This window comes from Mirounga leonina, unplaced genomic scaffold, assembly GCF_011800145.1.
Source record: "Mirounga leonina isolate KUSES-001 unplaced genomic scaffold, KU_Mleo_1.0 Mir_127, whole genome shotgun sequence".
In the NCBI taxonomy this organism is placed as follows: Eukaryota; Metazoa; Chordata; class Mammalia; order Carnivora; family Phocidae; genus Mirounga; species Mirounga leonina.
This window is the reverse complement of record NW_023270316.1, coordinates 51,760,820-51,774,779: the sequence shown is the minus strand read 5'-3', so window position 1 is coordinate 51,774,779 and position 13,960 is coordinate 51,760,820. Positions and strand designations below refer to the sequence as shown.

Below are 13,960 nucleotides of genomic sequence, written 5' to 3'. Positions count from 1 at the left end.
TCTCTGTTCCTCAGGCCCTCAATTCTAAAATGGATGTAATAACCATACATAGTATTATTATGAGGATTAACTTAACAGCTTAACAATAAAAATGTTTTTTTATTATGTAGCAAGTCTTATTTAAATGTTAGAACAGAATAAAGTGCATAGTTTTCGTTCTTTTCTTTAATTGAGACCACTAAAAAAGAAAAAGCAGGTCAACCTACCTTTAATTTCTTCCACCAAAAGTTTATCACATATTTGTTTCTCATACGCTTCTATATGTTCCAAAGATTCCTGAAATAGATCTGCCTCTCTCATCACTTGATTCTGGTATAATATCAGTTCACTATATTCATAGTCTATTTTGTTGGGAGGAACCTGAAAAAAAAAAAGAAAAATTATTTTATTATAATTATATAAAATAGTTATAGATCTTTAATTGCTTACTCAGAAAAGTCATTCACACAGACTAAAAGAAGCAATTACAAATAGAACAGTGACTAATACATTCTTTAAAACAAACAAAAAGGTGGAATTTCTGCCTACGGCAAAGTAAAGATTCAGGTCAGCAAATCCTATACTCAAAGAAAAGTATGAAAATGGTTAAAATTCTATAGAATCTACCAAAAAAACTACTAAAATAAAAAAGTTTAGCAGGTGACAGAATACATGATCAAAATACAAAAATCAATTATACTGCCATATACTAGCAACCAACAACCCAAAAATAAAACTAAAATAATTTCATTCACAGTAACATCTAAAAGAAAAAAGTATATAGGAATAAATTTAGGAAATAAGACCTATACATTGAAGACTGAAAGCATGCTGAGAGATATTAAAAACCTATGTAAATGGAGAGACATTTCAAATCATGTTCATGGATCAGAATACTCAATATTGTTTTGACAGTAATTTTCTCCAAATTTATCTACAAATTCAATGCAATCCCTACCAAACTCTCAGCAAGCTTTTTTTGCAGAAATTGACAAGCTAATCCTAAAATTCAAATAGAGATAAAAGAAACCCTGCATTGCCAAAAGAGTCTTGAAAAAGAACAAAGTAGGAGGACATGCATTTCAAATTTCAAACTTACTATAAAATAACAGCAATCAAGATAGTGTGGTATTGGCATAAGGAAAAAGTGGAATTAATAAACTACAGCTTATTTATATAATGAAATACCAAACAGCAGCTAAAAATGGATAAACTGGAGTACCTGGGTGGCTCAGTCGGTTAAGCAGCTGCCTTAGGCTTGGGTCATGATCTCGGGATCCTGGGATCGAGCCCCCTGTTGGGCTCCCTGCTCAGCAGGGAGTCGCTTCATCTTCTCCTTCTACCCTCCCTGCGCCCCGCCCCCCACCGTGCTCTTTGTCTCTCTCAAATAAATAAATAAAATCTTTAAAAAAAGTGGATAGGGGTGCCTGGGTGGCTCAGTCAGTTAAGCATCTGCCTTCAGCTCAGGTCATGATCCCAGGGTCCTGGGATTGAGCTCCATGTCAGGCTGTCTGCTCAGCAGGGAGCCTGCTTCTCCCTCGCCCTCTGCATGCCACTTCTCCCTTCTTGTGCGCTTGCTCTCTCTAATAAATAAATAAAATCTTTAGAAAAAAATGGGTAAACTAACCCTCCATGTATCAACACACATATATCTCAAGACATGTTGAATGAAAAAAAAGCATATTGTCCATGTCAATTTTTAAAAACACAAAATAATAGTTTGTAACTTTTATGGACTTAAACATAACGTAAAGGTGACTAGGAACAATCAATACCCATTTCAGAATAGTGGCTACCTCTAGGGACATGAGAGACCCTTATAGCTACTTCTGTAATATTTCTCTTTTTTTTTTAAGATTTTATTTATTTATTTGACAGAGAGAGACACAGCAAGAGAGGGAACACAAGCAGGGGGAGTGGGAGAGGGAGAAGCAGGCCTCCCACCAAGCAGGGAGCCCGATGTGGGGCTCGATCCCAGGACCCTGGGATCATGACCTGAGCCGAAGGCAGACACCCAACGACTGAGCCACCCAGGCGCCCCTGTAATATTTCTTTAAAAAATAATAAAATCTGGAAAAATTGTGGCAAAACGTTAATATCTATTTATGTCATGATGCACAGTATATATTTTTTGTATTTTTCTATTTTGCATATATATTAAAATGTATTAACATGTTTATATAAAACATAAAGCAATATATATGAGAGAAGTAATTCCCACAATCACAAAACTACTTTCATTTTTATGTATTCTTTTCTTTCTTTAGTCATTTGAATGTCGTCAAAATAAGAGTATAAAAATGTTCATATTGGGCGCCTGGGTGGCTCAGTTGGTTAAGCGACTGCCTTCGGCTCAGGTCATGATCCCGGAGTCCCGGGATCGAGTCCCGCATCGGGCTCCCTGCTCTGCAGGGAGTCTGCTTCTCCCTCTGGCCCTCCCCCCTCTCATGTGCTCTCTCTCATTCTCTCTCTCAAATAAATAAATAAAATCTTTAAAAAAAAAAAAAAAAATGTTCATATTATTTATTTTTTATCAAGAATTCTGTGTTTTAATTTTTCTAACTATTTCAAAAATTTTTCAAGTTTTTCCATAGGTCCCAAAGGCTTTATTTTTTTAAAGATTTTACTTATGTATTTGAGAGAGAGAGAGAGAGCAGGAGGGAGAGGGAGAGAGAATCTGAAGGAGACTCTGTGCTGAGTGCAGAGCCCAACGTGGGGCTCAATCCCATGACCCTGAGATCGTGACCTGAGCCGAAATCAAGAGTCGGACACTTAAGCAACTGAGCCACCCAGGTGCTCCCATAGGTCCCAAAGACTTTAATGCACAACTGGGAATCGGGGCAATATAGAAGTCAACTACTTTAGTTTGTGCAGGTAGGAGAAACAGAACAAAGTTTGTACTTACTTGCTGAGTTTGTCTAAATTCTTCCAACAGTTTTAGTGCCATATCATAATCTTTTAGCAAATGGTATGCAATAGCATATCCAATCCAGGAAGCACGCTGTGTTGGGCGCAACTGAAGAAGCTGATACCTTGTCTCCTAAAAAAATAATAAAATTACATTAAAAATGGTCTTTTTCTCTTTTTACTTTAACTTTCTCTAAAATATTTGTATTTCACCACAGAGCTTTAAGAAAACAATTTAATGCCTTTAATTCCTTTCTAATGAATTGCATGAACAAACATCAGTTTCCAAATAAAACAAGTATTTTTTATGTTAGATTATTTAAGTTCTAGAATACTCTGTAATGCTCCCTATAAAGCTGACCTTGGGGCCCATGCTTTTGTGCTGCCTTGGAAAATGTAACGGGAATTTCTTTTGGTAACTAAGCATCTTAGAAGAGAGACTAAGATACCTTTTTATTCAACTAAATTCTGCTGTTTATAAAATCACTCTATGAAATTATAATGTCTTTATTACATTGTTACAACAGGCCCTAGAAACAGGGCGGACACAGGCAGACACTGAAGGCAGACTGGACCTTTCTAACAGAATACCACTTGCTGCCACTCTAAGACAGCTATCTATGACATGAGGGAGAAAACACCAGAAATTCCACAATAGCTGCCCCACAAGAATCCAAATATCTTCACCAGCAGAAAACGCACCCTCCCTAAACTGCCCCCACCTCTTCATAGCTCGTATTTGCCTCCAAGTTTTAGGCACGTGCAACTGCTTGGAGGAACAGGGTCTCATGAAGAACACTAGCTGCAATGATGTTCTGCAAATGTAGCATTTCATTTCTATTGTGGGAACAGGTGTCAAGTGAGTCCTTCCACACTATATGCCACAAGGAGTAACATGATTGGATCTTTTAAGAAAAAGATATTTTGAGACAACAGCTTAGACAGTCTCACCCCTCTGCCTTTGTGTGCCTGGTTCTTTCAGGTATATGACATTAAGCTGTGTCACTCCCATCTCTCCTCTACACCACTGCTTCTCTGTCACTTCCCTCCTTCATTGAAGTCGGGGTCAGTTGTTTTCTCTCTGCCAAATCCTGCCACTATCCTGTTACAAGTGCAACACTGTGGAGCATCCATCCAACAACCTAGTACTTTAGAATCAAGATTTCTTCATCTTTTTTTTTTTTTAAGATTTTATTTATGGGGCGCCTGGGTGGCTGATGGTTAAGCGTCTGCCTTCAGCTCAGGTCATGATCTCAGGGTCCTGGGATCGAGTCCCGCGTCGGGCTTCCTGCTCCTTGGGAGCCTGCTTCTCCCTCTGCCTCTCTCTCTCTCTCTCTCTCTCATGAATAAATAAATAAAATCTTTAAAAAAAAAAAAAAGATTTTATTTATTTGACACAAAGAGAGAGTACTAGCAGGCAGAAGGAGAGGGAGAAGCAGATTCCCCGTTGAGCAGGAAGCCCGACTCGGGGCTCGATCCCAGGACCCTGGGATCATGACCTGAGCCAAAGGCAGTCGCTCAACCAACTGAGCCACCCAGGCGCCCCAAGATTTCTTCATCTTTAATGATCTCCTTCGCCCTGCTTTGTGGACCCACTCCTACAACCACACCCTAGACCTTACTGCCCCCCAGAAATCATAAATTCAGATAGCTAACTCTCTGGCCAAAGCTCTTACTCACTGACATTCCTACCCTTGTTCTGGGCTACCACCAGTACGTCTGGGTCCTTAGGTCCTCCGCGTCTAACCGCCAGCTCTTGTATCTTCATTTAGTTCACTACCCCTTTGAGCAAGCACTGTCTTGCCAACATTCTTAATTTCCTTGCCTCATTCCTACAGATAACTGATTCTAACTCCCACACTTGGACTAAAAGAAAAACCACACGATCTGGAAGAATGACACCATTACTAAGCTCAGCAGCATGCTTGAAACCTCTGCAAAAATCTAGGCACCAGGCATAAGGATTTATGTGGCAGTAGAAGACAAAAGTAAACAGTAAATGAAAGAACTTAACTTATTTAAAGGGAATGTTAAGAGTTGGTGGGCTCCTTCAACATGAGAAAGGGATAATGAACAATCAAATCTACATAATTTCAGCCTATGCTCACCTCATTTTGAACCCCACATCTTTTTTTTTTTTTTAAGATTTAATTTATTTATTCATGAGAGACGGAGAGAGAGAGAGAGAGAGGCAGAGGGAGAAGCAGGCTCCCAAGGAGCAGGGAGCCCAATGCAGGACTCGATCCCAGGACGCTGGGATCATGACCTGAGCCGAAGGCAGACGCTTAACCATCTGAGCCACCCAGGCACCCGAACCCCCACATCTTTAAATTATGCCTGTTGTAAAAACATGTACACTTAAGACTAAAGTACTTACTCGATAACCTTCAAGGTCTCTCATTTGGATCTGCAACAGAGAGAGATCCCTCAAAATTTGCAGATTATCTTTATCTAATTTGAGGGCATTTCGATAACACTTAATAGCTTCATCATACTTCTTATCAGAACGCTGCAAGAGTCCATACACATGCCAACCTACTAAGTTAAGGAAATAGAGACATTCAAGGATACTAGAATATACTATGCTACATGCCTAATATAAAGCTTACCTTAATGACGTGGTAAGTTGTCTGGGATTTATTTCAGATCATCTGGGGTCAGAGAAAGGGGGACAGTGAGGGGGTGGTAAAAGATGAAACCAGATTAGCCTTGACTGACAGCTGTTAAATTACTGAAGTTGGGTGACAGGCACACGAGGGGTGCCTCATTCTACGCTCTCCACTTACATGTTTGGTATTTTCCATTATGTTTACATAACCTTAGAAAATTCTCGGTAAAAATTCTTCACATTCCCTACCCTTTACCCCCTCACTTTCCCACCCCAGCACCTCAACAGTCACTTATTCTTCATTACTATATATACAGAAATTGTAATTATCTCTTCAAACTAGTTTATATTCAATCAATTCTAAAACAACATGTAATCATCAGTTAATTCACTAGTGATACTAAAAACCACAAAAATGAAGTTTTTATTTACTGTAGATTAAAGTCTCAGCATATCCTGGAGCCAAAAAAAAACCTATCATACTTACATGCCCTCTCTCTTCATTCTGGGGTAAGCACTGAGATAAAGAAATAAGTATTTAGTATTTCGAGAGACTCCTAAGCTAAAAATGTGAAAGCACTACCTAGGCTATTGATGTTCAATACTGGCCAATAGCTAGATGAATGAAATGTAAAAAATTAAGGGCAACATGTGAAAAGACTGCAAAAAGGCATATAGATAGGCAAAATGGAAATGAAAATCAATTTTGATGATCTATCTTTAAAAAGGTATTTTTGTTTTTTTACAAATTGAGATTCCAGCCAATGAAAAATACAGTAAGTATCTACTGAAGTAACAGCTATGTCCCTGTGCAACAGAAACCCAACTGAAGAACCAATATCATACTTAATGCTAAATAAAATTTGCTTTAAAACAGGTTTTTTTTCTGAATTTTTCTTCCAAAATGTCTAAAACAAAGTTTATGGAACACAAATTTTACTATACAAGTAAGTCATTTGGAATGACAGGAAAGTATGACTCGGTTTACAGATATGTAAGAAAAAAATGGGTTTCAAGTCACAGATCAGTTCCTTTTCTCTCACACTAAGCACAACTGAAGTAAAAAAGTACAAGGATTCCCTTTCAACTACTGCAATAAACAAACAAGGGGTAGGGAACAGAAGAAACTATTACAAAATGTTGGTAATTATGGAAGCTGAGTAATGGTACACGGAGTTCATTACATTTTCTCTTCTATATAAAATTTTCCAGAGTAAAGGTCTGCTTTTTCCTGAATTAGAAAACCCTACTAAGTGGAAAATAAATGAAATGATAAATTTCAATTATTGCAAAAGGATACAGACATGGCTCTTGACATCATTACGAAGTCCTTTACGAACAAATTCATACGCTTCTTCTTTTTTTCCTAAACAGTTCAGTGTCAATCCTTTCATAGCCAAAGTCTCTGAAAAATATTTTTTAGCCTCTATTTACACACAAAGAATTCAAAATATTCTCTTAGCACTATTTTTTTTTAACTCTTAGTACTATTTTAATATGACATCTGCCAAGGCTTGTACTATTCATCTTTGTAATCATATAACTAGAACTTCTCTTCAAATACAGAAAGTAAAACTACATTTAAGTATTTATTAAAGTGTAGCCTGAGTCCTTTTCTGAAATCCCTGAGGCTGGGACTGAGTTCCTCAGATGCCTTCTGCCCTTTAGAAGATTGTACAAAGGGGGCTGAGATTATTCTGCTGAAAAAGAGTAATACAGTAGGCACCCACGTCCTGCTGTGTTAAATCTATGGCAGTAGCTGCAGAACTTACATCCAAGATCAATTCTAATCACCATCCCATTTATACCCCACAAAAACAATCTACTTCAGCAAAGAGATGCACACAATGTAAAAATCAGCTTATTCAATATTGGAACACACTTTATTTTTGGCAATAAGTTTATTCCAACTAATTCTGGTTAGGCTAATTAACATCAGTTTGCATTTCAAGAGTGTAACAGTGGACTGCGGGAATGGTAACACAAAAATATATTTGAGGCAGCTAATGAAAGATGGCTTAGAATGAAATAATTCTCTGAATAAATCCACAAGAATTAGACGAGAACAAGGTCTTCAAATGATCTCTGTGGACTCTGGTCGTCAGAACATGGTGATCCAGCAGCCCAGGCCCCTATAAACATCTGCATTTATCTGTTTTCATACAATGAACTTCCCTACAAGCTGCCATGTGGATAAAGGTTCTGTAGAGAAAAAACTTGAAAATAGGCTTTACGTTTCTCAAATTTTATGAACCGAAGACTTCTTTCCAGTTCCTTCAAAGAATGTTTAAAATGTTATCTGAAAGCTGAGCAAGGTCAGCCTACTTTCCCAATAAGATGGTCTCAAGAATTACCCATGTCTAATATTCAGAGACCCTAATTGGCGGTGCTCTGCTATAGGACCATAACTAGCATGTCTGACCTTACCCATCCTTCAAACAAGCACCAGTCACCAGTGAAAAAGGATGAGACAAGCAAATAGAGACCTACTAACACCAGTGCTGGAGAAACAACTCAAGATAAGCAATCTAATGGTAAATCAATAGTATCTAATTTATTTATACATAAAGGTCAGCAGATATATAAGAATGACATTTACCAGAGAATAAAATACATGTGATTGTATCTTCATACTACTTCTGTACTGCAGATATTGTCTTCATTTCACATACATAAGAAAAGCATAAACTTAAGTTCTACCCAAAGTAATAGATGAAACGAAGTCTCTAAAAGTACTATTATATACTCCAATTATTCCCCAACAGATCAACCAACCACTTCTCATTTAAAGTGAAGATGGTGCACCCACCTAAGCATAATAAAAGGAAGGTAACCTAGAACAAGACTGGTATGATGCATGACTAAAAATGTTTATATGTTCTAATAAACAGCTACAAGGTCATGGAATCTGGGAAGTATTCTTCTTTCACCGTTAGGAATCTTATCTGTCTGATCCTGGAATTAGATTTCCCCAAAGCAGTCTCTCACAGATGAGACAGTACCTCCATGTTCAGCAAATTTTGGATTCGAAAGAATCATCTTGCAAAACTTGAGGCCATTTTTGTACTGCTTCTGTTCATAGCATTTCTGTAAAGAAATACGAACAAAATTATTTAATAAAATGAATATATAGGGAGCAACTTTTCTTTGCATTATATAAATTCTAAATTCAAGGTCCAAAATTAGATCTAAAACATATGTGATGGGAAGGTGTTATATCAATTTCTATCACTTATAACATGAGGTATATTTTTGTTACCTACTTCTTGCCAAGTTGTTCTAGTATGAGTATTTTCACTTTTATAGAAAAAAAGGGGAAAAAACCCACTTAATAAAAAGGGAATTTAATTGTCAGCCAATACTGCTACAACTTTTAAAATTCAAAATCCAAAAGCAAAAAATATGTGATAACAACACAGAAAAATACTAGGAACTGCATTATGTCTTTGCCACTTCAAGAACAGAACCAAGGAGGGCACCTGGGTGGCTCAGTTGGTTAAGCGACTGCCTTCGGCTCACGTCATGATCCTGGAATCCCGGGATCTAGTCCCACATCGGGCTCCCTGCTCAGCGGGGAGTCTGCTTCTCCCTCTGCCCTTCCCCCACCTTGTGTGCTCTCTCTCTCTCTCTCTCTCCCATTTTCTCTCTCTCAAATAAATAAATAAAATCTTTAAAAAAAAAAAAGAACTGAACCAAGGCATACACACATACACACACACACACAAGCAACTACTACGTGTCCAGATAAAACTTGTTATATATCTCATAGGTGTCCCTCAAGGTAGGTGTCATTACCTCCTCCCTACAGATGCAAAAATTGAAATTTTAAGAGTTCATAAAATTTGCTTATAAATACCTCAGCCTACTTGCAAACTCTGGTCTGATTCCAAAGACCATGATCTTTCCATCACTAGGCTAATACAAGTGTGAGCAACACCTTTCTTCCTAAATACCACTTGCTAAGTAATCAGCACCTGTCTACCACAGCCACTAATCACAAGAACATCTCATCATCTTCTATTTACCCTCCCTCTTATGTTGCCATGGGTTTTCTTTCTAGTACTCAACATGCCAAGTTTGTGCCCACCTCAGGGCCTCTGCATGTGTGTTCCTTCTACTTGAAATGTTCTTCCCCAGATCTTCCTTACCAGCAGAATTTCACATATCACCTGCCTGACCACTCTATCTAATACTTCCAGCCTCCCACCGCCCCACACACATATTCTCTATCATATTATTCCATTTTCTACACAGCACTATCATTCTCTGAAATTCTTACTTGATTACTTACTTAGTGTCTATCTTCCTCACCAGACTGTATGAGCTCCATGAGAACAGAGATCTTGTCTATTTTAAACGTTGCTGCATCCTCAGGGTCTACACAAATTAGGACTGCTCAAAAAATAGTCTACGAGGTTTAAAGCAAAACAGTACCAGCAAAGAAGGAGGAGGTGGTTAATCTTTGCAGCAGGGGTGGAATGTGGAGGGGAGAATTAGAAAAGAGTTCATAGAAAAAAATGTTTAAATTGAGGCTTCTTGGTTGCATCTGGGGAAGGGAACCTAGTAGCTGGGAGACAAGGATGGGAGAGAAACCTGAATTTCGAATCATCTGAATATATTCCCATTCCTAAAATATTTAAAATAAAAATAAAGGGTCACCTGGGTGGCTTAGTCGGTTAAGCGTCCACCTTCGGCTCACGTCATGACCTCAGGGTCCTGGGATGGAGCCCCATGTCAGGCTCCCTGCTCAGTGGGGACTACGCTTGTCCCTCTCCCACTGCCCCTCCCCCCTGCTTGTACACTCTCTCTCGTGTTTTCTCTCTCTCTCAAATAAAATCTTTAAAAATAAAATTAAAATTAAAAATAGTGTTGACTATAGGAGTTCATCTGACAAATGACAAGAAGAAAAACAAGCAGAAGGAACCACTGGCAAACAGGAAAAGAAGAGAAATATGAGGGGTGTCTGGGTGGCTCAGTTGATTAAGTGACTGCCTTAGGCTCAGGTCATGATCCCAGGTCCTGGGATCGAGCCCCACGTCAGGCTCCTTGCTCAATGGGGAGCCTGCTTCTCCCTCTCCTTCTGCCTGCCGCTCCCCATGCTTGTGCTCTCTCTCTCTCTGTCAAATAAATAAATAAAATCTTTAAAAAAAAAAGAGAAATATGGGTTTTTTCTGACTTACCAAGTGATCTGGAAATACTAATAATCATACTACCAATATGTAGTAATAATAATTGTTAATACTTTGGGGGAGCAATTACTAGTGTCAGGTACCATTCACTTAAGCCTTATTTAAATCCCAGGAGAGCCTATGAAATACAGGTTCTCTCCAATTCAGATGGAGAGAGTGAGGCACACAGTTACTGAGTTTACAGAGCTAATATGTATCAGAGCCCTAATTCAAACCATGTTGTCTGTCCCTAGCAAGCAAGTACACAGGTTTAAAAAAAAAGTGTTAAAGGAATATATACTTAGTACAAAATTAGATTCTAGTTTCAACTTTGCTACTAACCAGAGAACCTCAGACACTTAATCATTTACCATTCCTGGGTTTGGTTGTTTCATTGGCAAAAGAAAGCATGGAGTAGCTCCAAAATTCAACAAAACCTAAAGCTAATAGCCAGTTTGGGGAATAAGACAGGCATGTACAAGCCGTGCAGAACATGTAATAAGCTAGCTACTAAATTTGTATGGATGTGTTTAAGTACATTCATAGTTCATTTTTAAAAAAATGAATACTCGGCGGGGGGAGCACCTGGGTGGCTCAGTTGTTTAAGCATCTGCCTTCAGCTCAGGTCATGATCTCAGGATCCTGGGATGGAGCCCTGCAGCTTGGGCTCCCTACTCAGCAGGGAGTCTCCATCCCCCTCTCCCTCTACCCCACCCCCCCTCCTGCACTCATGCATGGGAGTGAGCTCTCTCAAGTAAAATAAAATAAAATAACCTAAAAAAAAAAAAATTTACTATTGGTGGCAGAGCACTTTGGTCCACCAACCAAACTTGAAAAATAATTTTAATAGAGATTTTGTCAGGGAGTTATTGTAGCAAAATTCTACCCACATTTATGGTGAGATGCTAAAATCACTCACTTTTGCAGCACCCTCCTAAATTCATGTAACCTTATAATAATTATTACATACCCAGAGAAAAACATGTTTAGCATTTCCCAATTTATTTAGGGATAAAGTTAACTCAGCAGCAGCTGTAACTTTTTGTAACTAGAGTATAATAAATCATGTAATTGTTTTTTTATAATCTACTGATAACACAATTTGAACGAGAAAATACCCAGATAGAGTGAAAATAAGTGTTCTGTCATCCTTTAGGGATAATGCCAAATGTACTTAAATCCAACCAACAACTTATAGATGAGCCTGAAGGGGGCAAAAAGTTCACTTCTCCAAATCCACCCTGTGAAAAAATAAGGGTATGGAAAAAACGAAACTAAAATAACAAAAAATATACAAAACGCCCAATGAAGCAATCTGCCACAATGCTTTAATCAGAATTTTTTTGTTTTTAAACTTGTCTCATTATTCGCTCAACACTAAGTACCATATAAAATTAAGACTTAAAATGTTAATCCCATCTACTAAGTATCTTTTTAACATTTTGAAGAAGCATGAAGTTTCTATTGGCTGGAAACCGAACAGCTGCTATGAATTCCTACCTACCATCGGTAACATTTAAAACTATTCTAAACTTAGTATTTTATTTATAGAAAAGGTAAGCATACAGTCATATAACCGACACAAGCTCTAAATCATAAATTCACTCCTAAAATCTAAACGCTTATATTCAGATGAAATGACAGACTAGAAAAAAACACTACGTACAACAGCAGTTTAAAATCCACAGTCTCCAGTGCCTGCTGAGAAAAGCAAAGGCATGTTGCCTCTCCTCCCTGGAAGAACGGGACCTGGGAAACAAGGGAAGGCACCGGGGACACTGGCACACAATCTACGGAAAACTTTCCCGGCCGGCAGCGGCCATCTCGACCGGGTCATTATTCAGGTTTCTGCTTGGAAACAAAGTAAAGGCTCCCCTCCAGAGCGAAATCAGCCAGTCCGCGCGACTTTGCCGAGTCAGGACCTGAACGAGTTCAAAGCGATCCAAGAGCGGTGTTCGACTTTGTAACTTGGAAATGCAGCTCAAGTCGCTTATTCGCTTCTTAAAGAAGGCAAGTACAGTACACCAAAAACAAGCAAAGTCTCTCGCGAAGGGAGGCTTGGCTTCCCAGGGTTTAATTTTCCCATCACCGGTATAAGTCGGAGCCCCACTCCACCATACGATCGCCCCATCTTTAGCAGATACCGGCGCGCTCTGTGCAATGGGTTAAGCACGAAGCAGCGAATGAACACCCGGCCGAGGGGAAAAGAAACACACGGGAGGATGGGGGCGGGGGGGGTGCAGAGGTCGCGAGTCCGGCCTCAGAGAGCCGCGGAGGCCACGGGGCTCACCCCCGGGCCGACGCGCCCTGGCCCAGAGGGACTGCGGGGCGCGGCGGGGGCGCGGCGAGCGGCCGCAGAGGGACGAAGCGCGCGGAGGGGCGGCCGGCCGAGGCGAGAGGTCAGGTCGCCCCGGCTCGGAGGTAAACAAAGAACGGAGCCCGGCCCGGGCCGAGCCCGGCTGGTGGGAGCGCCGCCGCCGCCGGGCCGCTCGCCGCACCGCGCAGGGTCGGGAGCGCGGCCTCGGCCACTCACCAAGATGCGCTTGAAAAGGTTGCTCTCCTTGGGCGGCAGCTGCACGTTCGGCATCGCGGCCGGCGGGGAGGACGGGTGCCCGGGCGCTGCGTTTCGCGGGGGTGGGCACCGGGGCGGGCCGCTGCTAAGAGTCGGGCAGCGGGCGATGGGTCAGTTCATGGCCTGGAGCTGGGGCCGGGCAGGCCGCTGGGCAGGGCTGGCAGTGGAAGGGGACCGCGATCCGGACTGGACACGCTCGGCTCCCGCCCTGCGGACCGGCGAGCGGCGGCGGCTCCCGCGCGCAGCAAGATGGCAGCCGGAGCCCGTCCCCTCGAGCGGGGCGGTGTGCGCCTGCGCCTGCGCCGGGCGCCCCGCGGCCAGAGGCGGCGGGGGACTGCGGGCGGCTGGCAGCGCGGCGTGCGGAGTGTCTGGTCGCTTCTGTCACCGGCCCCTCGGCGCCCCTCCTAAGTCACTGATTGTTCTGTGCTGATTGCTAAGCTTGCGGCCCGACAGAATGTGAGTCAGACTTTTTTTGGTTTCTCTCCACGCGGGAACTTAAACAGTGCTTGGGCTCAAAGTAAATTCTTGATTCAGGACGAAACTTGTTTTCCCTCTTTTCTCCTCCACTTAGACTTTGAGAAAAGCCTTCTCTTTCCAGTGCGGACCCAAGACAGATTCACAACGTATGTGTGGTCCTTGGACGGGCCTTGAAATGGACTAACGTGAGAGCTTGTTTGAAATGTCAGAAAAAGGGCGCCTGGGTGGCTCAGTTGGTTAAGCGGCTGC

The 13,960-nt window shown here is 41.0% G+C and overlaps 2 protein-coding genes across 6 annotated transcripts in view; one reads left to right on the top strand and one right to left on the bottom strand.

The window, feature by feature from the left end:
• Nucleotides 1–13,483, bottom strand: part of NAA16 (N-alpha-acetyltransferase 16, NatA auxiliary subunit) — a 64,684-nt gene extending 51,201 nt beyond the window's left edge. For all 4 annotated transcript variants that reach the window (XR_004678907.1, XM_035003284.1, XM_035003283.1 and 1 more), the window contains exons 1-6: nt 13,196–13,483; nt 8,497–8,581; nt 6,795–6,899; nt 5,264–5,421; nt 2,885–3,019; nt 207–360 (exon numbers count right to left, since the gene is read on the bottom strand). Coding sequence is in view for 3 of the 4 variants with exons in the window: in XM_035003284.1 (XP_034859175.1) it covers nt 207–360; nt 2,885–3,019; nt 5,264–5,421; nt 6,795–6,899; nt 8,497–8,581; nt 13,196–13,249 (691 nt within the window). In the remaining variant the exon portion in view is untranslated. The remainder of the gene's footprint in view (nt 1–206; nt 361–2,884; nt 3,020–5,263; nt 5,422–6,794; nt 6,900–8,496; nt 8,582–13,195) is intronic.
• MTRF1 (mitochondrial translation release factor 1) overlaps nt 12,998–13,960 on the top strand; it is a 68,362-nt gene continuing 67,399 nt past the window's right edge. The window contains exon 1 of one of the 2 annotated variants that reach the window (XM_035003288.1): nt 12,998–13,083. The gene's annotated coding sequence lies outside the window, so the exon portion shown is untranslated. Of the gene's footprint in view, nt 13,084–13,427; nt 13,691–13,960 lie in introns of those variants that run through there. The other variant, XM_035003289.1, reaches the window with a different exon arrangement.